Source organism: Pempheris klunzingeri, chromosome 7, assembly GCF_042242105.1.
Source record: "Pempheris klunzingeri isolate RE-2024b chromosome 7, fPemKlu1.hap1, whole genome shotgun sequence".
Lineage (NCBI taxonomy): Eukaryota > Metazoa > Chordata > Actinopteri > Acropomatiformes > Pempheridae > Pempheris > Pempheris klunzingeri.
This window is the reverse complement of record NC_092018.1, coordinates 10,400,878-10,427,499: the sequence shown is the minus strand read 5'-3', so window position 1 is coordinate 10,427,499 and position 26,622 is coordinate 10,400,878. Positions and strand designations below refer to the sequence as shown.

At 42.0% G+C, this 26,622-nt stretch overlaps 3 protein-coding genes across 5 annotated transcripts in view; 1 reads left to right on the top strand and 2 right to left on the bottom strand.

Annotated features, from left to right (window-relative positions):
- Positions 1-390: 390 nt before the first annotated feature.
- LOC139204355 (putative aminopeptidase W07G4.4) lies at positions 391-6,564 on the bottom strand. Its single transcript, XM_070834368.1, has 16 exons — positions 6,489-6,564; positions 5,999-6,040; positions 5,817-5,907; positions 4,944-5,092; positions 4,747-4,855; positions 4,176-4,303; positions 3,982-4,081; positions 3,769-3,844; positions 3,557-3,642; positions 3,081-3,185; positions 2,860-2,935; positions 2,630-2,748; positions 1,790-1,873; positions 1,619-1,676; positions 1,011-1,192; positions 391-911 (listed from the first exon to the last, which is right to left on the bottom strand). Exons 1-16 carry the CDS (start codon positions 6,497-6,499, stop codon positions 765-767), a joined length of 1,563 nt encoding a protein of 520 aa, XP_070690469.1. The 5' UTR covers positions 6,500-6,564; the 3' UTR covers positions 391-764.
- Positions 6,565-7,076: 512 nt separating this feature from the next.
- fahd2a (fumarylacetoacetate hydrolase domain containing 2A) lies at positions 7,077-13,514 on the top strand. 3 transcript variants are annotated; one of them, XM_070833850.1, is made up of 8 exons: positions 7,077-7,098; positions 8,056-8,321; positions 8,709-8,925; positions 9,203-9,262; positions 9,345-9,507; positions 10,301-10,409; positions 10,928-11,015; positions 13,375-13,514. In XM_070833850.1, exons 2-8 carry the CDS (start codon positions 8,056-8,058, stop codon positions 13,435-13,437), a joined length of 966 nt encoding a protein of 321 aa, XP_070689951.1. In that variant the 5' UTR covers positions 7,077-7,098; the 3' UTR covers positions 13,438-13,514. The 3 variants fall into 3 exon arrangements, with proteins under 3 accessions (XP_070689951.1, XP_070689949.1, XP_070689950.1); XM_070833848.1 differs by lacking the exon at positions 7,077-7,098 and adding an exon at positions 7,127-7,233; XM_070833849.1 differs by lacking the exon at positions 7,077-7,098 and adding an exon at positions 7,128-7,143.
- A 2,655-nt stretch (positions 13,515-16,169) lies between these two features.
- Positions 16,170-26,622, bottom strand: part of gpat2 (glycerol-3-phosphate acyltransferase 2, mitochondrial) — a 31,237-nt gene continuing 20,784 nt past the window's right edge. Inside the window, exons 17-22 of the mRNA XM_070834453.1 lie at positions 25,884-25,961; positions 23,966-24,088; positions 19,156-19,276; positions 18,783-18,851; positions 18,396-18,451; positions 16,170-16,298 (exon numbers count right to left, since the gene is read on the bottom strand). Of these exons, the coding sequence (XP_070690554.1) occupies positions 16,182-16,298; positions 18,396-18,451; positions 18,783-18,851; positions 19,156-19,276; positions 23,966-24,088; positions 25,884-25,961 (564 nt within the window). The 3' untranslated portion in view covers positions 16,170-16,181. The remainder of the gene's footprint in view (positions 16,299-18,395; positions 18,452-18,782; positions 18,852-19,155; positions 19,277-23,965; positions 24,089-25,883; positions 25,962-26,622) is intronic.

Genomic DNA, 26,622 nt, shown 5'->3' with positions numbered 1-26,622 from the left:
CAAAAATAGTTAACATACCACAAAATCTATTAATTTACAAACTTCCTACTACTAAAACAGTTTTGTCCTGTCTGCCATTGCAGCCCAACATAAAATATTGTAGGATTACTTTGTGTAGATATGCACACATACAATTTATAAACTGTGTGAGTGTGTGTACAGCTACAGAAGTATATCTGGGGAGGCATGAATGAACTTGTGTATGAGACTGTATGTTTGTATATAAATAATTTCCTTCAGGATCAATAAAGTTGATCTTATCTTATCTTATCTGAATGTATTCCATGCATCTGTAGAACATTTCTTCTTTCTTTCCCCTCTGATGCGCAACATGCAATCCTGAGCAAAAATAACTCCACAGAAAGAACACATTAATCTTTTAGATTCCAATTAGTTTTATTGATCAATGAAGAGTGCTTGGCTTGACTCACAAAGCGTACTTCATCACACACCCATGTCCCCCAGTTGTCGCATGCATACAGACACACATATAAAAAGGTTTGTATTTTTGTATTGTCATTTACCCCCTGAGTATGTATTGATTCAGGCCCCTTAACAGGGTCATTTGACACTTGGTGCAGACGCGACACATGTCACAAGATCTTAGAAAACAGAGCAAAGATCATTTATGCAGAAAAGCAATCAGAGATGTTAAGGAATGTCGGGAAAATGTCCCATTTTGCGTGTTGTTGTAGCAGGGATTTCATTTATTTTTGGACGGTTGCAAAATTGTGTAGGGGTTGAGTGCAGAGACTGCAGTCATTTTACAGTCGGGGTTTCTCTTGAGACAGGATGTAGTGGGCTGCCATGGCAACGATGGGGGCTCCTGTTGGAACACCAGGGAAAGGACCGCTGGACCCAGCGATGTCAATGTGGGAGTACGGCAGAGGTTTGACAGAATCCACACCGTGCTGCGTTGGAAATGAATGAAAAAGTTAATCATCACATTTCTTCCATTAATAATTTTCATACTTGCAGATAATTAATAATGTAGTCTCTAATGTGTGCACCTTGTCGAGCCCTGAGGTCATGATGAGGAAAGCTGAAGGGGTCTGATGTCCTCGAGGTGTAGCGGAAGACGGCAGGTTGTTGCACTGCAGAATATCCTCGTACTCAGACTTTCCCTTGTGGAACTCGTAGTCCTCTCGTCTGATAGTGGACACCTCAAACACATCGCCCAGCATCTCTCCGGCTGCCAGAGAGAACATGAAACCGTTTCAAAACATATTTAGTTTCTAATGATGTTTAACAGACAAAAGCACAAAACTCTGCATTAGTTAAGAATGAACAAATATTTGGTAATCATATTTTTGTCATAATACAAATATTAATCTGAATAAATCTGCTGACAATCAACAAAGCAATTAATTAATTTAATTATCAATTAGCTTGTGTGTAATTCATGTGATGCTTTGTGACTTTTTCCAATACAGTTTGACAGTGGTCAGTTGTCATACGTCACATGATCACAGCTCCATCTGCTGATGAAGGTGTGAGATGCGGTTGAAAGCTCTACAAAAACCCCTGAAGTGGAACTGAAGAATATTTTTTCAAATTGATGTTCCTGAGATCAAAAAATAAACTTTCATGGCCAAATTTATCAGCGTAGTTTTCTCACCTTTCTGCCACTGGGCAGCGTTGTTGTTGCGATGGGCCGGTCCGTTATCCATGATGATCTACAAAGAAAACACAATGGTTTCTACAGCGGTGGACTATTTGAATTTTAACTTTTGAAATATTGACATCTCTCAGTAAGTCACAGTTTTGTCTGTGTTTTAACAGTACTCACAGAGTAGTTTGGTCCCATGGCTCTGATGGCGTGACCAGTCAGAGTAGCAATAGTAAAGAGCTGAGGAGAAGTCTCAGTCACTGCCTGCAGACACAGATGATCAGAATGAGAAGGGACAGATGTACAGCAAAGGCCTTATAAAGTACTAATGAGTTACAGGCTAACTCCAGTGAAATGACTGGGAGGTACAAAACATTTTGGAATTAGTCCAGTAGATCTCAGCAGAGAACCACAAACAGGTTACAATAGCGGTAAAGTAGTCCTTAGGGGCAACCTTACCTGTCACAGTACGTCCACTAAAAGTTCTAGTTTTTACCACTAACAGGTTCAGATTGTCTCTTTTTTGTTTTACCAGAAACAGCCATTGCACTGCTCAATCAAACCGACCTGAACAGAATTTTAACTTCACAGGGGAGTTTAGTTGCTATGACTGTGGCATTTTAACATGTTTGGATCCCAAAGAACTGTTTAAAAAGCAAACTATCCATTTGAGGAAGCGGTGGACCAGAAAATCTTGTTTTCTGCAGGCTAAAATGACATGTTTGTGTTTTTGTCAATGGAGTCTGGCATCTTCAAACAAAGAGATATAACGGCCGTTTCTGGTTGAACAAAAAAACATTTCACAGGTTCATCTCTGTAGGGATCCTTTCCATAATGTTGTCAGACACTTAGAAGAACAATCTAAGTGGCAAAAACAATTGCCTCTAGTTGACTTGGACAGTCACCAAAAAGGATTTGCATTACCGCCACTGTAGTTTGTTTGCACCCGATTTGCAGTTGCCGTCTGAGGAAATCTACTGGATGTACAAATAAGAAGTATTTAAGATGGGATGCTGTCACCTTCTCCTTCATCTCACAGAGCAGGTCGACCATCACCATACGTCCCTCAGCATCGGTGTTTCCCACTCTCACTCTGCGGTGTGCACGGGAAACCACCAGCTCATCAGCCACATAGCAGTCTGAGAAAACACACAGATTCAGCACATCATCTCAAGCAACTTTGTGTAACCCAGATCCAACTGAGAGAGATGTAAAAAAAAAAAAAGAAAAAAAGAGTGGATTACACCGACCTGCACCGACACTGTTCCTCACCATGGCCATGGAGCCGATAACTTTCAGGTGTTTGGGCTTCAGCTTGGCTAAAATCTTAGAGCAAGGTGAGGATTAGGTAGTGAGCAGTGCTGCGAACTTAAAAGAAGCACATAAAACTACAGGTTTTACCATCAATGTCAAATAACTAACTCCCTATTTCGAAAGCATGAATCAGAGTATTAAATAAGGGCTTGCTAACCTGGAAGAAGCCAGCCACAGCAGCAGCTCCACACTTGTCCCTGTGCATCCCAGCCATGACACCACCAGCCTTGATGTCTGCTCCGCCGGTGTCGTAGGTGATGCCCTGGAAACACCACCAGAACCAACCTCCATTTATCAAGCAGTCAGTCATATAATACATGCAATTTCTTGGCCAACTCTTAACTAGTTACACAAAGTGTTCCCTCCTTACATTTCTGCCCCATTAACTTAAAGAGAAAGGCTGCAAGTAACATCTACAGTATATCATTTCTGTATAGCAGACTGACAAAAGCACTTATTTGACAATCAAAATAGTTGCTGATGGATTTTCTGTCGTCCGATAAATCATTGCAGGCTTCCTTAAAAGTTATGCATGTTTCATCTGTTTGTTCCTGGGCATTATGAAGACTTAAAGAAAGTTTTCCTTTAATGTTATAGTGGTTCAAGGACAGAAGTCTCAGAGTCTCCTCTCACCTTTCCCACCAACAGGAGTGTCTTTTCGATCGGTCCGTCTCCACAGTACTGCAGCTTGATAACTCTGGCCTGGTGACGAGGGACGCCTGTATGAGGAGGAAACTATGAGTAAATGTGGAGACATTTTTTCAAAAGTATATATACCTTTTATATTGTTTAAAGTCTCTGTCCAGGGCCACATTCATAAGTGATAACAAAATAAGTTCTCCTACTGTTGGCACAGCGGTTGACTGCAGCCAGACAGGGATACTCTTTCTCCAGGACCTTGAGGTCACTCACCACCTCGACCTAGAGGTTAATAAACACAGAAATGTGTTAATGATGTTTGGGGGAACCAAAACACCCACAAAATTGTTTTTTTTCTTCCTGATTCTGACTGAACGCCAGATGACTGTTAACAGGAAGAGGATGTTATTTGGCGCTACCGTCACACAGGTGTCCGTGAAGATTTTCTGGACGTATTCAGCCACAAGAGGGGCAGCCATACGCTCAGGGTCTGAGCCACCGATATCACGACACGCCACTCTGAGGAGGAGAGACAGACAACGCTGGTTAGCGAGTGAACACAACACAGCATGAGAAATCTTACCAGGGGGATGAGGTGAAGCAGTTGACCCACCTCCCACTCTCCAGAGCATCGGCTAGTTTCACCAGCCTCTGTCCCTCTGCCTCCTCTGCTGCCCACAGCCCCAGAGCACACACCTTGTACTTGGAGGAACTTATGTGCGCCTCCCTCACCTCCAGGGGCTTTTGGAGGAAAAGGGATTATGACAAAGGAGTCTCTTTACTGGGTGTATACATTTTATGGAATATTAGCAGGTTCAGAGCAGAATAATGGTTAAAGTGTTGATGATATTTACAAATTTAGATATGTTACTGTGTTTGATTTCAAAGACTTCTTATAAATGTTCATGGTTGCTGCAGCGGCTCTAAAGCGTCTTCAGTTTTGTGAATTCTTTAAAAGTCAAATGAACTTGTTAATTCATTGTATAACATGGCTGTTTGTGTTCATGTCACGAAGCCAAAGTGCATTTCAGCATACAAGAGAGCTGAAATAAAAATAATGTACCTTGCTCGTACTTTATAGGGAAAATCAAGGTTTGAAATCTAAGCAAAAAATGGCTACAGCCTTTTAGTGGAGACTGAATCCAGAAATGTGATTTAGCTCCTACTAAAATGTCTTTTCTCACCATGTAGAGAGCATGAAGGGCTCCGAGTGCAGCCACCACACTGCTTTCCTTGTAGTCCTTATGTGGAGGGCAGACCAGCAGGGGCCGCTGCATGCCTGCTTTCAAGGCCCTGAAAGGACACACAGGTGAGCGAGGCAGCTTAGAAACCTGAAGGGAAACCAGCAGTAGGAGACACTAATCAGCCACCGTCAACTGACCGTTTGATGCCGTTGACCGCTGCATCACTGAAGCGCCTGACGTCATCGTAGTCGCGGTTCACCGGGCCAGTGGAGGCAAACACCAGGCGGTTACCAGGGAGATCGGTAACCTTCAGGATCACAACCTCCTCCCCCAGACCACGGTCCACCTTCGAGGGAGAGCAGATGAGGAGTATAAATAGGAGATCTGAATCTAACCTGCGTTCACATTGGGCTGAACACTGACCTGCTCATTCAATTCAATGTTGATTCAGAAAGATTATTCCACAAAACAGCAACTATCATTTACACTACTTTTTTGACTGAAAACAGCCTTTTTGTGGGAGTTGTAACGACTTGATTTCCACAAGGTAGATGTTTTACACATCATGCAATTGCACTCAAAATTATTCAGCCCTGATTGCAAATTAGGTGTACTGGCAAAATGTTCAGCTGTGTTCAATAAATAAGTCAAACAAGAACAATTTAAAGAACACAACACAACTTATGTTACAGATGGTTTCTCCAGATTTAACACAATATCTTACTTTTAATGACTACTGCAGTTTCAAAATTCAACCCCCTGAATAGAATCCCTCATAAGAGCACTCATTAGCAAATCAGGTGTGTCTCAATCACACATCAAATACTTTTTGTTCACAGTTATGTTTGGTTGCATCTTAGAAATATGGGTAAGTCAAGAGCATTGATTTTAACAATCAATACTGCAAAACTGAACTTTAGTTAATCAGAACATGAAAGCGTATCGTCTTATTCTTGAGCTGCTACTACTACTAGCAGTAGTTTGTGATGAGGTGTGAGAGCATTCAGTGCGAGTGTGAGACAGAGGAGGAGAGTCCGCTGGCTGCAGGTGGTAGAAGAGCAGAGACTTACAGAGCTGTAGTCCTGCAGCGGAGCCTTCAGACACTCTAGCTCAGCGGGCAGAGTCTCATGGCTCTGGGTCACCAACACGATGCCATCATAACTGAGAAAAGAGATGAGAGCAGTATGATAAGATGCACAAAATAACTTACCCACACTCTGGCAGCAATTGTGCAGCATTTGATAATACTTACTTCTGGTTCTTGATGTCGTTGGTCCACTCAATAGGCTGGACGCTGAACAGAGAAACACACAATGGAAAGTCGTTTCCTGTTTTATCAGCACTCATGTCTGGGCCTTATAAAGCAGGCTAAAGACAACACAGAGGGTCAAAGTGTGGAAACCAGCAAGACCTTTGAGACCTGCTTTAATTTCAGCTGTTACGAGAGTGCGACAGATTCTCTTGTCTCACTGCTGCACAATCAGATCCTTGTGCCTTGTGTGCATTTTATAGGGAGAAACTTAAACGGGTGGAACCACATCAGTTTTAGCCGTCAGGCATTTCTTGCATCATGTGACACTAACTAAGAATTTAGGGAGGTTTAATCACATTTTCCACAGAAACCCCCCCCCCTTCACATACATGACACATGAGGGAGCGTATGAGGGTTTACTCTTTCAGTGTGTTTCCACGGAAAAGCCATAAATTACTTCGGTAGAAACAAAATCACCCTCAAATCTCACCTGGTGCACATTTTGTCCTCCTCAGGCGTCTTCAGGGCGAAAGAGACAGCTGACAATCAGTGAGAACAGATCCTTCCCCTCACGCCTCACCGGGTGGTCACATGACCCGTCCAACCCGTTCGTGCTGCCTTCGATGGCTTCTCGTAGCTCGTAATTATAAGAACACCCCAGTTGTAAAACTCCATTTTTCCTTGATCTACGAGCTTTGGGTGTATTAAGAGCTAGTTTCTGCTTCCTGTTGAAGTACTTTAAGTGTCTTATAAGAGTCTGATTATCCCTAAAAGTAAAATTGTCATATTTTGGGATAGCTAGTTGTATCAAGCACGTATACGTTCCTAACTACCCATTGCACGTAAAGTACCATTTACGCATAGAGTAGGGAATTGTAGTTTTCAAAACTGAGCCACAAACGCGACAAAATCATTATAAAGATAATTAAATGACTAATATAACAATCGCAGTCTGCCAATAAATAATATCAAGCATGGCTACACTCTGCCGTTAGCTTCAGCTGAGACATATGGCTCCGTTTTGACAGGACTGACCTCATGAACTACAAACACCAACCGGAAGTGATTCAAAGTAGTGTTTTCTGTGCAGAACAGGCGAGGTGAGTATTAACCAGAGGCAGTACAGAGGGCAAGATGCACATGAGGTTTGTTCAGTAACAGGCTGCAGTGGCACATTGCTCTTTAAACGCCTTTGTTCCAAAGGCCAAACAGCAAAGCTACATGTCGAGCAGCAGGTAGGCAGAAGTGACCCGCTGCTGGACCTGACTTCATGCTTTTCTTATCCTGGTCATGATTTACAGCTCTATTATCAAGTGACTGTTGATCGTGATGATTGGAGGCTGTTGGACGCTGATCTTATGTGTTTGACAAACTACTTTTGGGTTCACGTGCTGCTCATTTCCGCCTCACTGTTGTGATTTTATTAGTGTTGAGTGGTTCCTTTCAGACAGTAAAAGTCAGAGAAGTTGACAGATTTTCTAAAAGCCTGGGAAATATCAGAAATCAACATGCGATTTTCTTTTGTTTTTGCATTATGACCAAGTTTTCAGCTGCCTCTGTCTAAACAAAGCCCAGTGTTGTAAACAGAGACATGGAAAGGTCATGTGGTTTCACAGCAGGACCAGTGCTGAAATGAAAAGTCAATGAATTGATCAGTCAGCAGAGCTTTTATAACCAATTTCTAGCTTACAGAAAAAAAACCCAACCCTAAATTCTCTTTGTTTCCTGCATCTTAAAAATATGGATTTGCAGCTCTGCTCTATTTTATACCCCAAACTTGGGGTTTTGGAGTTTTAGTTGGATAAAATCATCTGAAGCTGAGATCAAGGGTTTTAGAAAAATGGTCACCATTTGTTTTATGGCATCAGACTGACTAACAACAGATTAATTTAAAAGATTAGATGTGTAGGTGCTGCAATCTATTTTGCTCCTGACAGATGAAGGAGGGAGAAAAAAAAAATCAATGCATGTCTTCAAGACACCATCAGAGAACTGATCTATTTTGCTATCATCTGTTTTCCTTCCTTCTCTCCTCTGACTTCTTCCACCCTTGACAGATGAGACTGCCCCTTCGCTCCTGTTGCATCTTCAGGAGTTTCTTCTCTCAGAGGCGAACAACAGACCCACAGCAGCGAGGCTTGAGTGGCGCAGCGATGCGTCTGGTGCAGTTTCATCTCCATGGCGACGGTGGGGGTATCAGAGTGGGAGTGGAGCTAGGTGAGGGGCTCGGCGTGGTGGATCTGAAGGCGTTTGACCCCTTAATGCCCTCGACAATGAGAGAGCTGCTGGAGCTGGGAGACACAGGCCTGGAGGCTGCACAGAGGTATCAAAAAAACGTCCTCACATTCTGCCATATTATGGCTGTTAAGACTCTTCATCAGATCCCAAATCACTGCCTTCTCTTTCCTAAACTATACTTATTAGTCATCATCTTCCTGTTTATTTAATGGTAAATGCAGGGGACTGAATATTTTGGTTATTAAAATTCACTTACACTCAATAACGGCGTATGTTGTTGTCTAGTTTGCGCAGTGGTTATCACTTTTTCCTATCAGAGGTGTTAAAAAGGCTTAATCTTTGCTCATACAGTTCTATGTTTAACATCAACTTGTGCCTAAATTATCATCTTTGTCCTCCTCTTCAGTCAACTTTGTCCCAAATCATCATGTTCTTGCTGACTCATTCTCCTCCTCCTCCTCCTCTTCCTCAGAGCCCTGTCGTCTGGTAAGTGTGTGGTGGAGCGATCAGACATCCAGCTGTTGTCTCCAGTGTTGGCCCCGGAGAAGGTGGTGTGTGTGGGCATGAACTACCGGGACCACTGCCTGGAGCAGAACGCCCCGATCCCCAAAGAGCCCATCATCTTCAGCAAATTTCCCAGCGCCATCACTGGGCCGTTTGATGACATCATTCTGCCCTCCGAGAGCCAGGTGAGAGCGAGCACGTGGACTTAATTTATACACGACAAAGAGCTTGACAGGAAGACAGGAAGAGTACTAGGGCCAGGCATACGTAAGATACATGTGGGCTGGGTGCCAAAGAAACATGTCAAACTCCGTTTTTTGGAATATATTTAGATATTTTGCAGGTGAGTAAAAACTACAGTCCATTTTTTAAAAGACATACTGACCTACTTTGAATTAGTGTGTAGTTTATTGGGACATTTGTGCTGTATTTGCCTCATCTTGGTCTTTTTTCTGACTGAAGGAGGTGGACTGGGAGGTAGAGCTGGCTTTTGTGATTGGGCGAAGAGGAAAACACATCAAGGTGAGCATCTCAACGCCACTTCTGATGCCCACGACATGTTGATGCTCGGGTGAAGCATCTGTCCACTCCTCTCGTTGTTCAGGAGGAAGATGCTCTGTCCTACGTGGCCGGGTTCACTGTGGCCAACGACGTCAGCGCGCGTGACTGGCAGATGAAGCACAACGGGAAGCAGTGGCTGCTGGGAAAGACCTTCGACAGCTTCTGTCCTCTCGGCCCTGCATTAGTTACCACTGACGCTGTGAAAGGTGAGAGGGAACGAGAAACCACAGCAGGGAGCGTGAGACAAAAAGAGGGAATTACGACAATCTGGTGAATCACGCAATTATCTGTGATTTTGTTCGTCAGCAGCATCACTGACTTAACAAGCTGCAATTCAGTTAAAAGTATAATTTCATTCACTGAAGCTTGGAGCTGTGTGATAATGCTAAACATCAGTAAAAACACAATTACATATTTGTTCTTTGTAGCTTGTTAACTGATACTGATCCCAGCACAGTTTCAAAAGTAATTCAACACTATTAATATCAAAGTGTTTGGGAATCAATGTCCTATCGCTTATTAATATAATAATGGCTACTCTTAAACTTAAACACTGAATATTCATTGCAGTGTTTTCGGGGGTGTTCACCAAATAAAATTTTAAGACATTTTAAGACCTTTTCAATAACACAAAGAATGCAGTCAAAGGATGACAGAAAACTAGATATCATATAATATATAATGGATATAGAACACGTATATAATGTTTTTGTCATAACTTTCCAGCTGAACAGAGGGATTAAAGCAAGAAATATGTGTGAGCCTCAAAAGTCAGCAAGCAGGAAATGTGTAGAATATACTGAATTAAGTATTTTATGTATCAAAAACAGCTCTGTGCCTGGAATCAGGCACGGTGTTTGAGAACTTTAACCCTGTGGACATAACAACAATTCCTAGTAACATACTGAATCAATTAACATGATCTGGACCCAGATAATTAAATATTAATATTTCTATCAATATTATTGAGAGTGTTTTTTTGTATGAATCCACCTCCAGATCCTCACAACCTTGCTGTCCGCTGCCTGGTCAACGGAGACACAGTCCAGAGCAGCAACACTGATCAGATGATCTTCAAGACGGAGGCGCTGGTCGCCTGGGTGTCAAAGTGAGTTCACCCAGTGCTCCGTTTCTGCTCATGATGATGGTGTCTTTGCTTCACAGAACTTTTCGGGCTTTAACTTCTCATAGATTCAACGTAATATATACAGAACTCAAACTGAGAGTTTAGTTTCCATCTAGGATATTTTGCAACTCGAATCATGTTAGGAATGAATCGTGGGAACAAATGGCCTCTATTCTTCACAGACTCGAAGCTGAAATTACATGCTTCAACAAAGATTTATCCATCATGCCTGAAAACCTTTTGCCCTAAAGCCTTCAAACCAACTGGAGCGTGATCCGACCTGATCTGAAATTCTTGGATGGAAAAGCCTCTCTGCTCCTCGCCTGACTTACTGCTGACGACCCCTGTGTTGCTCTGTAATAACGGATCTGTGCATACACTTGGATCATTTGGGGAAGTTATTGTTTTGCATGACCTGTGAGGAGTAGAGTAAATAGCAAGTCATGATAATGTTGGTGCCACTGTATCACACATGCTCTTCCTTTTTTTCACCTTGTCAGGTTTGTGACTTTGACTCCAGGAGATGTGTTCCTGACAGGCACTCCTCCCGGCGTGGGTGTTTTCAGAAAGCCACCTGTCTTTCTCAAGGTAATGAATGCATGAAACTAATGCACAAGTTATTTTGCCTGTAGCTGCACATCAGCTCCAGCTTTAACAGAACTTTACACAAAGCTCAATGGCAGCATATCGAGTTACAGGGACCCTGTAAAATGTGCAGGAGCACAGTCCACATTTAACTCTCCTATCCTGCTTAACTGTGCCAGAGGAGAAATTGCTAAATAAATATAAATAAATAAATGGTCTGAATGGTTGGGGGACGGACACAGTCTCTATGGGATATTGGGTGGGTGACTGTTGTAATGGAGGCGCAGAGAAGCGTGTAGGACTTATAAACACAGTAGTAAACTAATAAAGTTTAATGGCAGCATATCATGTCCATATTCTATGGAACAGAGTTACAGGGACTCTGTAAAGTGTGCAGACCTCAGGCGTGTATTCAGAAAGCTATCAATCTTTCTCTCAGTGATAACACACAAGTCTACACAAGTTACACCGATCAAGCATAACTTTAAAGTGAATAACACTGATTATCTCTATCATGGCACCTGTTAGTGGGTGGGGTATATTAGGCAACAACTGAACATTTTGTCCTCAAAGTTGATGTGTTAGAAGGAGGAAAAATGGGCAAGCGTAAGGATTCGAGCGAGTTTCACAAGGGCCAAATTGTGATGGCTAGACGACTGGGTCAGAGCATCTCCAAAACTGCGGCTCTTGTGGGGTGTTCCCGGTCTGCAGTGGTCAGTATCTATCAAAAGTGGTCCAAGGAAGGAACAGTGGTGAATATGGCTGTCTCGCTCTAACCCAAATCATCTAATCTGAATTGGCCTCCCTAAGCAGTGGCCTTGGCCAAGGTCACTGTCCGAACAATCTCCCCTCTGAGTGCACTGCAGCTGGGACGCTCTTCCCCATCACTCCCCCATCCACCTGGTGTTTGTTGGCTTATCTGGAACCGGACCAGGGACGTCTCCATGGCAACCGCCATGTTATCGCCGACGACCGCGAATGAACTGAGGCGGGTTTTGGGAACTGATGGGCAAACACATCGGGACTTACTCCTGCCCTATATCCAACGCCTTCGCCAGCTTCCACCCCTCCAGTACGAGGGGCGTGGTCCAAGGGCTCGCCTGCACGGGGCTGTAGCCAGCGACCTGCCTCCTGCGGTGCTGGAATTCTCTACTCCCCTTTTCCCATCCCCTGTTGCCATGTTGTTATTGTCATGTGATGTGCAAAAATATGTGCTGAGGTTTTTTTACCGGTCCCACACTGCACTCCACATGAGTACAGTCTGGTGTCGCATGTTTTTTTCTCCTCCCCTCTCTCTCCTCTTGTTTTTTCTCCCCCCACTTTCCCCACCACTGTAAAAATGGAATTTCCCCCCTTGGGGGATCAATAAAGGTGAATTGATTGATTGATTGATTGAACCAGTGACAGGATCATGGGCGGCCAAGGCTCACTGATGCACGTGGGTAGCGAAGGCTGGCCCGTGTGGTCTGATCCAACAGACGAGCTACTGTAGCTCAAATTGCTGAAGAAGTTAATGCTGGTTCTGATAGAAAGGTGTCAGAATACACAGTGCATCGCAGTTTGTTGCGTATGGGGCTGCATAGCCGCAGACCAGTCAGGGTGCCCATGCTGACTCCTGTCTACTACCAAAAGCGCCAACAATGGGCACGTGAGCATCAGAACTGGACCGCGGAGCAATGGAAGAAGGTGGCCTGGTCTGATGAATGATGAGACGTGTTTTTTACATCACGTGGATGGCCAAGTGCGTGTGCGTCGCTTACCTGGGGAACACCTGGCAACAGGATGCACTATGGGAAGAAGGCAAGCCAGCGGAGGCAGTGTGAGGCTTTGGGCAATGTTCTGCGGGGTCCCGCCATCCACGTGGATATTACTTTGACACATACCACCTACCTAAGCATTGTTGCAGACCATGTACACCCTTTCATGGAAACGGTAATCCCTGATGGCTGTGGCCTCTTTCAGCAGGATAACGCGCCCTGCTACAAATTAAAAGTGGTTCAGGAATGGTTTGAGGAGCACAAAAACGAGTTTGAGGTGTTGACGTGGCCTCCAAATTCCCCAGATCTCAATCCGATCAGGCAGGGATTTGCTGGACAAACAAGTCCGATCCATGAAGACCCCACCTCGCAATTTACAGGACTTAAAGGATCTACTGCTAACATCTTGGTTCCAGATACCACAGCACACCTTAATGGGTCTCGGGTGGGTCAGGGCTGTTTTGGCAGCAAAAGGGGGACCAACACAATATTAGGCAGGTGGTCATAATGTTATGCCTGATCTGTGTATTTTGTCTGTAGCCACACATCAGCTCCAGCTTGGAAGTGGTTACTGAAGGTTAATTTTAACTATTTTTTTCTCTCAGAAAGGAGACGTGGTGGAGTGCCAGATAGACCAATTAGGCTCTATAATCAATAAAGTGGTCTGAATCCTGAGATGACCTGCCGAAAACACCAACAGTCCCATGAAGGAATGTCATCTGTTAAATAAACTGCACTTCTGATCGACAGTGTCACCTTTTTCTAATACAATATGTGAAAATTGTGGTAAAATTCTACATTTTGTCATGAATGTTTTACTCATGATACTACAGTGAATTCAGAGGAAGGTACCTGTACCTGAACCTGTACAACATGCACAACAACCAACATAATAAGAGCAACTATACTACTGACAATAGGAATATGACTAATAATAAGCAATATGGTAACAGTGAAAAACATGACAATAGTTTATATGAATAACAATAATACGACTATAATAATACGGCCGAAGAGCCGCAGCAGTGATTCATGGAAGCCAGAGAACTGCAGGAGCCTGAGAGATGAGAAAAGCACAAAAAGGCTCTGGGGAAGATACCAAGTTAGTAACAGACATTAAAGGGACATGACGCATAAGGATGGAGAAGAAGTGGAGGATAGAGGAGCCCAGTGCATCATGGGAAGTCCCCCAGTGGTCTAAGCCTATAGCAGCATAACCAAGGGCTGGTCCAAGGCCTGAGGCAGCCCTAAACTATAAGCTTTATCAAAAAGTTAGATTTTTAGCCTTCTCTTAAAAGTAGAGAGGGTGTCTGCCCCCTGAACCCAGACTGGAGGGAGATTCCACAGGAGAGGAGCCTGATAGTTGAAAGCTCTGCCTCCCACACTACTTTTGAGGACTTTAGGAAGTAGGCCTGAGTCATTCTGGACTTTATGTCCTGAAGGCAGACTTGGAGTTTAGACAACTGATTGGATTCATCTGGCTTTATTTATAAGTATAATTGGGTATCATCTAAATAACAGTGGAAATTGAGTGTTTTCTGATATTACCCAAAGGAAACATACCAAAGGCCGCATCAAGGCAGTTCCTTTTATGCCAATGAAGTGTTCCAGTCTCTGTCATAGGATGTGAGAATGTGATGGTCAATGGTATCAAATGCAGCACTCAGATCTAACAAGTACAAAGAGAAGTCCTCTGTCTGATACCATAAGGAGGTCGTTTGTAACCTTCACCAGTGCTGTCTCTGTGCTATGGTGCGCTCTAATACCTGACTGAAACTCCTCAAATAGACTATTAGAATTTAGAAAATGACACAGCTGATTGGCTACAACCTTCTCCAGGATCTTGGAGAGAGACAAGTAGACGGTTTGGATGAGGAAATCTTTGAAGCCAAGTCAGATAACCAGCCACATTGTTTGTTAGTCACCACCTCGACCGCCGCAGCAGAAACTGAGACTGAGTCTTTATTATGTAAAAAAAAGTTTCTAATTATGTTTAACATTCAGAATAATAAACTAACACATTCAAACAGCCACTTCCCTATGAAAAGTAAGCAGATTCACAATAAAATACATTTTATCAAATTAAAAATATCTAAAAAATGTGTCCCCATCATTGTCTGAGAGGAAATTCTTCATAATTTCTTTGTCCTGGGCTTTGATTCATCAACCACCATTCGTTTTCTGACAGAGACGGTTTTAGAGAATCCTCGGGCCTAATGGACCCATTTGCATTTCGCAGTAGTGTGATGAGGTGACTTCTTGAACCTTGCACCATTGAGTCACATGATGTGTGACATGATGAAATTCAGCATTAAATTACATTTGGCAGATTATTTCAACCAAGGCAGCGCACATACAGGAAATTACATAATTCTCAGGCTGGACCTCGATCAAACTGCAGCTTTGAAATGAAACCTGTAATTAATCATAACAAAGATTTTCCACAAATGTAAGAGTTATTATTTGTATTTGTGTAGACAAATGGCACACTCACTTACTGACTTTCACACATGCTGAAAATCTGCTAAGAATTAGTGTGTAATATGGATTTTACACCCAGCTAAAGTGAGACGTGTGAAATGCATTGAGGCTTTAGCAGTGCGCCCTGTTCAACACTGGGTGGCAGTAGAGTGTCACGATCGATGAGAGCTGATCTACTGCAGCTTTGGGTAGTGGGCGAGTTAAAAGGAAAACAGCTGCGCTGTCTCTTGACCCTAAAGGCAAACGATGGTAAACTCCAAAATGTTAATTCCTGCCACAAAACGTTCAATGCCCTGTCCAAAGCGAGGCATTGATTTTGTCTCTGCATCTTGGTGTCAAAAGGTCTTTGTCAAGCAGGCAGAGTCTCCTGAGGTCTGAGTCAGCACAGGAAGGTCTTCATTCAGTAGGAGAGTGATGTTCAGAAGAGATTATACCTACAAGAATTAGCGAAACATACTACTGTTTGTCCCCAACCAGGATCTACTCAGTTGACACGTCTTGAGTTAATGATGAAACAAGCAAATTTGTTTATTGTCAGTATGAACATTAACTGATCAATGTGTGAAAAACAAGAAAAAAGTAGAACTAAGCTTATGGTTCACGTTACAAACAAAACTTTGGCGGCCTTCATTACAACACGAAATAGGGGGAAAACACAAGCTGCACCGAGCAGGTGATTACAGGGACTTCATAATCCTCGTCTCCTGTGGCTTTATGCTAATGCTATTACTAAAGACAAACTTAAAATCAATGTCTCATCACTGAAAAATCAAAATGCAATTAACCTAAAGGCAGGAACGTTCCGGCTCAGCATGCATGTTTTTTTAACACTAGAAACGAGCCGCTGTGACACCAACAGAGGACGAGGTCAGACTCTGCAACAAAACAAAGTTGTGTCAAGGCCTTTGAGTCATGCTGCCCAGTTAACACATTAATTGTAGAGGTACTGTGAGATGAAGCGGTGCAGTTTCAGCCTGTTTTCTGACAACTGGAACAAAGGACTGACACCCAGGAAGACGCCTTCTTTCTGACGCTCCTCCAAAAGGACCTGAAGTAAACATAAACAAAGCGCTGTCAGGACACTCGCGAACACAATGCTTTTTATTCTGTAACCTTCATTTGAACGTTGTGAGCACGGATCTTTTCTTATCTTTAGTGGTGTGTTTTTGTGCACAAGGCCGAACAAAAAACACTGAAGTAATAACAGAGATAAAAACAAGACCTTTCAAAACAAGAACGCTTCAAAAATGAGAAAGAAAAACAAAGCTAAAGATGTTACATAAATAATACTGAACCAACTTATTCAGTCAGCGAGGTCTGAAATAATGAGGCAAAATTAGAGAGGCAAACTTCAGACTGTGCTGTGCTTTTGTTTTAGTTCTATAAACGCACATTACCCCTTTGATTTGACTTGTAGACCTTATAAATCAAACCGTCACAGCATCAGGGAGTGGAACTAGCTGTTAAATCCTACAGATGAGCATGATAACGACCATTTCTGACTGATAACCTTGATAAGAAAGTTAATAATTGCCTCGTGAGATCTTTGAGGATATATGGGTCAATGACGCTCTATTTTTAAAAAGCGGCGATTCCCAACACACAGACTGATTGGGGGAGACTGAAGGGTGCAGACACTGTCTACTTTTTAGAGTTGAAGGGCTGAGTGGTAAATTGTGAGAACAGGGAATTTGTGCTGAAACACTGATTCATATAGTTATGGATGAAAAGACTGCATCAGAGTCATGAGCAAGCTGCCATTTTCTCCATTTTCCTGACTAATATGAGGTGCGTTTCTCTGCAGTTCTTAGCCTCTTAAGTTGGTGGTAATCGGCTAGGTTGCCCTTCTCCTTTTTATTATTCCTCGCGGTTGTTTGCAGAGTCAGTGCACATGGAGATAATAGATGCTCATACTCCTATCTGCAAGACAAACCATTTGCTGCCTTCATTCTTGCACTGTATGAAAAACAACGTCCACAGAGAAGCAGCTTGATCCATCACAATAAACATGAAGCCTTTATCTGGTCTCATCAACGTTTCTGTTTGATCATTAGTTGTTTTCATATGAGGTCACCTCACAGCACACAGGAAGAAAAGGAAATATGTCACAGAGGAATCCTAAAAAACAAGTCACATTTTCCCTACACTCAAAAGCTCAGTCTTACTCAGCACTCAAGCAAAATCTTTGATTGATGTCGCTCTCATGTCTGCGCTGTAAATATGACGCTACAGCCGACAGGCCATTAGCTTAGCTTAGCATAGAGACTGGAAACAAGGGGAAGCAACTATCCTCGCTCTGATCAAAGGTTACAAAAAAAAACTTGTAGCTACAGTGATTGTGTGTTGGGCTCTGACACGCCAAAACACGGTCGATCCACACTCAGTGCTGTGCTTGAACACATCACAGAAGCAGCTGCTGCTCTGCAGCGTACACCAAGTGTAACGTGTAGCAGAAAGTTAAAGTACTAATGTAAAGTACATGCATGTCAAAATTGTACAGAAATGCACCACTGATCCTAGCTGTTTTATTCATAAGGGACTTTAAATAAAATTTGTGCTTCAAGTCTATTTCAGACAATTTCTAAATGTTTTAAAATCCAAGTTACATCCAGCACAGCTTGAGACATGATGGTGATAAATGTTAAGTGGATATAGACAACATGAGATTACAGGTCGAGAGGACACCAGTATTTTTCTTTGTAAAGACTAAAATGTGACATGTAAATCACCCCAGCGTGGTTAAGACACTGAGACGAAGTGTTGCCTGTGCTACACTTTTCTAAACTTTCCTTTTAAATCACTTTTGCCCTTGGCACAGTGAATCCTCTTTGACATTTCTGCCTCAAACATGATTGGACATGGCTGACTCCTATCAGGCCCAGTTTCTCTCTTGTTGCATCAAAATCAGGTTGGTTTCCTGTTCAGGAATATTGATGAAAACCCAGAAATCGACTGATTAACAGTGATTTGGGGATTTGGGTTGGGTTGATTTTGGGTCAGGCTCTCCTGGGGACAGATTAAAGTCAAAACTGAACTTTTTGGGAGTTGGACTTGCGCCTAAACTTTCAATCCTGACTCGGGTTCTAATTCTCCGCAGACAGACAGATTTAAACAGACACACACACACACAGAGGCTGTCACTCACCCCGAGGTCTATTAGTGTTCTAACTGCAGTGTGTGCAGCCTCCTCTGAGCAGCTCTCTATGAGATTCGGCACAAAGGCACATGTGAATCAAAAGAACAGACAGACATCCAATATAGAAAAACCAGGTCGGGATAACAGAACAAAACCACTACCAGTGGGATTGATGGAATTTTTATAATGTGTATTATTGAAAGGTGTCATTTGGGTAGTTTCCATTGTCTTATATGTTTGTGATGTGAGTGGAGGAACTGCTCTATGGTTCCTCTCGTCTCTGCTGACTTCAGTGGGAGAAGGCACGATGACAAGTTTCTGAAGTTACGGCACAAAGAAATGGAAGATCATTGTGTATGTGTGTGTGTTTGGGAAGGGATGTCAGGTTGAGCTCACCATAGTGCCGCTTCTTCTTATTTGCTGTGTCACACAGATGGGAGTGTATCCGAGCCACAAACTCTGCTTCTGCAGCAGGGAAGACATTAAAATGGAGCCAATTATTCCACTCAAAGCAAAGTGAATTCATGGTTCAGTGACACTAATCATAGTTTATATTTATGACCGGTGGATGATTCCTCCTGCAAATGACTTAACCTGAAACATATATATCATATATCACATATATCATAGGCATGAAGAACATCATCATTATTCATTTTGACTTAATGTGGCGTGAAATATGGCATAAGGCTTTCAAAAAGAACGTGTGATGCAATGTGTTTTTTATCTGTATCAAATAAAAATGCATGTAAGCATAGAGTGCACATGCCTGGCAGAGGCGTGTCTAGATGGTCCAGTCCGGTGGTCGCCCAGCACAGCGCTCTCAGATGACCAGCTAGCATACTGCAGAGGAAGAAGAGCATCTCTGGACAGTGACTTGGCCGGCTTATCTAGAAAGGTGGACAGAAACCGAAGTGGTTAGAAGTGGAAAGAAGAGGAAGGAAGAGGGGGGAGAAAAGGGATGAAAGAGCATTTTCTGCTCCAATGAGCACACTGTCGGTTGGTCTGTTGGGCCCAGATTGTATTACAGCGGCGGCATGCAGAGGCTCAACACTATAAAAGTAACACTTGCTCGCAGAATATTTTCACGTGGGCATCCCAGGTTCAAACCCAAGTGGCAGTGAAGTAGGTTTTGTATTTGATTTCCTGCAGAAAAACATTCAATTTCTATGCTCGTGCAAGCTAAAATGTAAAAGTCAAATTCAACAGCACAACCAGAAATGTGTAAGGACATAAACTCTAAATTATTTCAATCTTTTTAAACATTTTTTTCTTAGAAATATAGTTTTATACTTTTATCTTTGGATTTATTTCATGGGTATTTATTGCAGATGTCCTGTAATCAGATCGGAGCGCCATGTAATTTCAATGATTTTATGGACTGAACCAGCCCCCATCAGAAAGCTGTCATATAGCGGGAACCTGAACATTATACCCATGTGTGATCTCATTTAAAACCATGAGCATCATTCTGCTGATATAACAGCCTTCACTCCTCCTCTCACCCCATTTTAGCCACAAGACCGTTAGTGAGGCCAGGCGCTGACCATCCCTCAAGTGTTGCATGGGATTGAGGTCAGGGTTCAGTGCAGGTCAGTTCCTCCACACTACACTCATAAATTAAAATCAGAGTATTTATTGCCCAGGCTTTTTGCATGGAGCCACTGTCATGTTGAGACAAGAGAGAGAGCCTTCCCCAAACTTTAAAAGCACACAGTATTGTTCAAAATGTTAACACATACTGAAAAAACTGGGATTTAGACCAAATAAAGAAGTACAAAAAAGTGAGTGGACAGGGGTGCCAGTGTACTTCTGGACATGTAGTTTACACTGACAACTGGACAACTCTTCCACAAAGACAGCCTTCATCTGTTTGAGGGATTCAGAAGATGGAAATCTACCTCTGCTCTGCATTTATGTATTCAAACATTCAACATAAAGACAGTTAATGGCTACAGCTGGTAAATTAGGAATATGTGGGAGCAGAGTTCATACTGTAGAGTGCAGCTGGTCTTGTTAGATTGCCTTGTATCCCTAAGTCATTACACAGCCATACAAAACTACGATGAAATGTTTCGTCTCTCCAGGGACGGATCCTCCTACTAGAACATCATCGTAGACAGGCTGCAGCAGATAAAGTATTATGGATTTCCTCTGCTATCTGCACATTTGAACTCATCTTAGTGTACTGGGAAACCTATTCATTTTTTTCAATGAACAGTTACCATTTGGTCAATAAGGCTAATTCAGTCTGTGTTAAAGCAATCATCATGTGTATCTCCAGCACTTAGGAGTTTCAAAACGTAATAGGACATTAAAGTAAACCTGGCAGACAGAAATGTGAGAGTAAGAACAAGTGTCATTAGTCACGTTACATGAGGAGTAAAAACACATTATAACAAATAAGGGAAAATCAGCAGCTATGAACATGACCTAAGGGGCTAAAATAGACTGAATATGCAACTCGCACTCGCAGCATAATATCAAGACGAGACAAATAAGCAGATTTTTTGTGAAATAAATTGCACAAAGTGGCGACTGTAAACACTAATTATCAGCCGATATCAGTATTTGTGTGTCTTGGTGTATATGTAAAGACATGTTTGACATAGTTAGGAAACACTGTTACACTACAACCACCAAATACCAGCGTTCTCACATATTTTCATGGACAAAAATTCTGAATTGACTTTTCTAAGACCCATAAGAACATTTCCATGTGATGGGAGGTGGAGAGTCAGAACTAATACCAGAAATTATTACTGCACTGGACAAATAGGGCAAACCTCTTTATATTTTAGTGCTTTAGAGTCACAGCATCACATTACATGGGAACTATTGAAAAAATGCCATTATATCTATTAAAGTATTTTGTAAAATAAACCATTTTTAACCATAATTCATTAATATTGTCAAGACAGCATTGAGGTATTCAGATAACATTGTGTTTGTGTCAATTTAACAGCAATTTTATTGATGGTCCCCGAGTCAGCCTCCAGCAGTGAAGCGGAGGTTTTGGGAGGTGAGCTGACCGCCCATCTACAGTGGGATCAACAGCTACAGAAAATAAAATCTCTGTTATGTTACATTATATGGAAGGTTATCCACAGAAGATTACTGTAATAACCACAAAAATCTGATGTCTTTGCCAGAACCTTCAAGGATTTGACTAATTCCTTGATTTTTCCATGTCTGGCAAATGAGCTTTTGAGATTCCACGACTCTTCCAGGACCGTAGGAACAATGAAATATTAATACAGCCGCACAGAGTCCTGCTCAGTGCATACCTTTGTAACAATTCTTTGAAACAAACACACAAACAAACACTTTATAAACAAACAGTTTATTTTTAAGCCGCAGGTCATACATGTTCGTATAGTATGTATATATATTTTAGTATGGATACAACATCCTTGCTACCTGAGGGACTATGTTGCTCCTCTGCTTGCATTGCTGAGACGTGACATGAATAAATAACACAAATGAAAAATGAAAGTGCGTTTGGAAAAACAAAGTTCTACATGTGAGTAAATGTCTAAACCTTGAGCCTACACAAGACCAGGTGTCTTCTTGAGAATTAGTCACTGTAACAACTTACCTTTGCAGGCAGCTTAGTGTGACCACCTGAAGTGAATTTAGCCAGGCTAAATGATAACAGGCAGTGGAGGAGGTGGTGAGGGAATATTTTCCATTGTTTGGTATGGAGGTGTTTGCTGTGCTGGTTCAGCTCCTGAGCTGAGGGCAGCAGAGCAGAGGCGTCAGGAGAAGGAGAGTGTGTGCATTGGATAGAGAAAGTTGAAAGATTAGAGTTGAAAAGCTGTACAAACATTGTTGAGGCTCTTCCTCAGTGGACAAAGACGAAGCAAAAGAGAGGATTTTAAACCAGTGTGGAGGTGGCAGTGGGTTTACTGGACTATTAAGTCAACTAGCTTGGGACACAGGCAGGCATAAGAATGTTTTTGGGTGTATTCTGCTTATTTTAGTGTAACTCATTGAAGTGTTCTTTAAATTTTCTGATAAAAACTGTGTTAAATAATAGCTGTTTCCCAACTAAGCAAGAGAGGTGAGAGTGTGCGCATCCAATTCCAACTGGGTAAGGGCAAGGCACAAAAGTAGCATACAAAACAAAAAGCGAGCTAGTCCGCACACTTGACAGTCCAAGCTTCCAAAAAAAATGTTTAACAATGCAATGTTTAAACCTTCATGGTCTCCATCAGACAAACATCCCTGTGAGCAAAAAGTAGGCTATATATGCAGACAAAAATAAAATCTCCTCCTACAATTAGGACATCACATGATATAAAAAACACCATCATCATTCAAAATCAATCCACTATGCACATAAAAACACAAGACTGTCAATACAATAGCAATAAGCTGGCCTGTGTGCAGGTCTCTGAATTGCTGCCAACATCATTAACATTTCTGAAAATGTCTGCCTATCCCACTGCCTATTTCTGAATAATGAAAACAGTATTGTAGGACAGTTACATGTTATGTGCATAGTAAATTGTCTTAGGGTGGTGGGTGGTCATCCCCATCATGTGGTCTTCTAATTTTAGGTGAGGCTGTTATTTTTATCTATATGTGTAGCCTGGTTTTTGTTCATATGTATGTTTGCCTGACGACAACTTTGAACGCTGAAAAATTATATTATTAATAATTTTTTGACAGCTTGCCATAGTCAGTATGATGATTACTGCCCTTTATCATTTGTATTTCATGTTCAGTCACTCCTATGTTATGGAAAATGACTTCTGTGTTTGTCCGAACCACAGCAGGCAAACACAGATTGTAAACAACAGACGTTTCAATACATTCAGGGCTCTGAGAATGTTTTCTGATGCATGAACTCAAGCCAAGACGATTTTTTAATATAATCACAACTATTGACATTGATCACGTTTACATATAAAGCAGGTGAAGACCATACTCAACCCAACAAATCCCTCATGAGCGAACACATGGCGACGACGGCAATGAAAAACTCTCTGTGCCAGAATTACTGTTGGAAGCATTTGAATGTAAATGTGATATTCTTTTTATTGCATTTTGACATTCTGAAAGTTAGAGACAAATGCTTTATTGATTAATGGTGGTGATCAACCCATAAGCTGCATAGGTCTATCCATGTAACTGTGCTATGATTTTTGCTCTCTCTTGATGCAGTTTAAGTTTGTGTTGTCATGTGTCAATGTCATAACAGTGTGCGTCTGCATGCATCTTTGAGATCTGGCTGTTTGGTTCCTTTGGAATTAGATAAGCTGCCTTGTGTTGCTTTGAAAAGAATCACATGTAAAGGTCATGACAGTAAGGCTTCTTTTAAACCTGACACATCCGACTAATTGGCATTCAAGCTATGTGACTCTACTGTGTAGGTGCTTTTGTAATGGAGATTTAGTTACTTCAAAGTTCTTTTTCATGTGGTGTTTCTGGTATTTTTGTACGTGCCCTATAGGCAGTCAACTAGGGTGCTATCTCTTGTAGATCGGGACAGTATGGAACATTTTCCCCTTTATATATCCTCTGGTGCTTCTCTGACACAAGAAGCCAGAGGGGCGAGCAGAACTCTTCTGTACCTTGTAGGAACGCAAGTCCTGCTCCTCACAGTCAGAGTCGCTGTGATACGGGTCATCAGAGGTGGTCCAGGTCAGAGCGCCCCCCTTCTTCCAGAAATCACAGATGGGAACGTCCTTGAGAATCTACATAGGACAGATACAGACAACAGACAGACAGCAGAGTGTCGGACTGTAACTCTTTGTGTGGTATGTATGACTGACTTAAGATATTGAGTCGACACCTAATTTTACACAATAAATTCAAATATAGAGAAAAGAACGCTCTGAAAAAGTATTATCCTCTCTGTAACGTATTATTCGGCTGCCTGTGACTGCTTTCACTGAGCTTGTATTGTTGTCAGTGTATGGTCTGTTTCTTTTTTATTAATTCACCTTTTGTTTTGTTTCTGTTATTCCGTTATTTAAGTCGATAGGGTGAACTTTTAGCAAACAGTTGCTTATCAAGGGCCTGTGCCCACATAGTGTTTTTTTCTGGCAGGGCGCTGGGGAACACTGGGGTAAAGTGCTTGGGCCACGAGAGGAAAAAAACGCTGCATGTGGGTTTTGTTTGTATTGCACGACAACAAATCACCACCCTGATATGACCACTATGATAGACGAGCATCGCCCCTTTGCTTTTTATTAACGGTTTGACATTGTTATTTCACTATGAGCACCAACCGGAGGATTGCCCTCAGACTTTGTACAGATGAGCTTATTGTACCCGCACAGTCTGACAGCCGTGGAGAGATGTGGGTACATGACACAACAACAATACGGTGAATATCATTGCTTTGTCAGTTCAGTGTCTGGCGATCTGCTTGGTGCTCCCACAAATGGGCTTTCCTGTCTCTGTTGTGATAGTTTCTGTCTAACATATAACTAAAGCTCCAAATAGAGAGATTTCTGGTTACTAATATATGATTGGATGACCTGAAAAAGCAACCAAATCATGTGTCTGTCCACCTGGTGATTCTAACTCTTCACTCTCTTGTAACTGCTTTTGGTCTCTACCAACTCCTGAGAGAAATATCTGGCTCTTCAGCTGCTAAATGGTCTGCTGTGTTCACCAGCTAGTTTCTAACTGCGTCTGTCTGCTGTTTGGTGATGAGCAGGTAGTGTACAGTGTAAAAGCTTTTATTTTTGTGCTGAAAACAGCCTCCTGCAGCAGCTTCAAATGACATGACGACAGAGGTCAGAGTGAACCAAAGTGGTAAAGGTGCACGCCAGACAACTACACAATGAGCTGAGAATCACAACAAAGCTCTGTAAAGCCAAGGGGAGCTGCAGCCAAGCCAAGCTTTCAATTACTAAACTTAATCAAGGAAAATGTTTGACAAAATCCAAGAGCTTTTAATGATGTACTTTGTTGTGCAAGTGCCCATGAGAAATGCAGTCCACACTTGAAGGTGCTACGGTCCAAATACACGAAACTCCACAAATACAACATATTACAACATCTGAGGGTAAGTGAACAGAGTTCTAACCAGAAAATCTAAAGAAAGTAGGACTGAAACGATTAGTGGATAACTCGAGTGAAATAAAATTGACCCAATTTCTGATGACTTGGTAATCGTTGAAGTCATTTATCAAGGAAACATGCATAACATTCATTGTTTCATGCCTCTCAGAATGTCACAATTTGCTTCTTTTCCTCATTTTATACAATATTGCATTGAATATCTGGGTATTCGACTGTTGGTCAGACAAAACAAATAATCTAAAGACCTCATCCTGGATTCTGGGATCTTTTTTAACAAAATAATTAATCCAATAATTGAAAAAATAAAGAAATAAAAAGTCTAATCAGTTGAAGATAATTTTAAAAAGTATGTACAGATGAAATGCTGACCAGATCCTTTAGATTTTTGAATAATGAAAACAGTTTGGCATTGAATTATGTGGCGTTTTACAGAAAAACTGAAGAAATGTATCTTACTTCTTCCATGATTAGGATGCCACAGCGTACTAGACTGTCAACTGCATCCAGAGCGAAACTGTGGGATGACTGACAGGGCTGGAGAGAGAGAGAGAGAGAGAGAGAAAGAGATTTAAACTTTAATCACCTTAAACCCAGCCCCTACATACTGACCAGTCTCACACACTGCTTTCCAAGCACCAATCAGAGAAAACTAAATTGCAAAGCAGTGTAAAGAAAACAATTTGGACCATTGAAGGGGAGAAAAGCTAAAAGTCAAAGTAGATCAGCCTTAATGGCAGAATGTCTCTCGACTGTCAGATAACAAATAGCAAGCAGACACAGACCTTAACCAAGTAGAAGCTCAGAGAAACACAAAGCCAACACTGAACAGGGGCGACACAAAAAAAATAAATAAATCAAGAAGCCAAGAAGACAGAATATGTGGTCAATTTTGGAAAGCTGAGGCTGAGACAGAGATGCACCTCCCTCTAAAATGTAAAACATTAAAGAAATAAGGAACATTTTCACTTCTGTAATGTCAGATTTCAAAGATCTAAATTAAAAATACTCCCAAGAGAAGAGAAAGTCTTCCCTAGGGTCTCCTCCCAGTTGGACGTCCCCTGAAGACCTCCAGGGGAGGCACCCACGAGGCATCCTGACCAGATGCCCAAACCACCTCAACCGGCTCCTTTTGATGCAAAGGAACAAAAGCTCTACTCTGAGCTCCCTCTAGAGGTCTGAGCTCCTCACCCTATCT

What these genes read in the sequence shown, in the direction of transcription:
- LOC139204355 (XM_070834368.1), bottom strand. An exon ending in CCCTTCATGCTCTCTACATG is followed by an intron (nt 4,304 to 4,746) that starts GTGAGAAAAGAC and finishes TTCCTCCAAAAG; the next exon opens with CCCCTGGAGGTGAGGGAGGC. An exon ending in TGACCTCAGGGCTCGACAAG is followed by an intron (nt 912 to 1,010) that starts GTGCACACATTA and finishes TTTCCAACGCAG; the next exon opens with CACGGTGTGGATTCTGTCAA.
- fahd2a (XM_070833850.1), top strand. Translation starts at nt 8,056, where the DNA reads ATGAGACTGCCCCTTCGCTCCTGTTGCATCTTCAGGAGTTTCTTCTCT. An exon ending in TTCTGCCCTCCGAGAGCCAG is followed by an intron (nt 8,926 to 9,202) that starts GTGAGAGCGAGC and finishes TTCTGACTGAAG; the next exon opens with GAGGTGGACTGGGAGGTAGA. An exon ending in AGCCACCTGTCTTTCTCAAG is followed by an intron (nt 11,016 to 13,374) that starts GTAATGAATGCA and finishes TTTTTCTCTCAG; the next exon opens with AAAGGAGACGTGGTGGAGTG.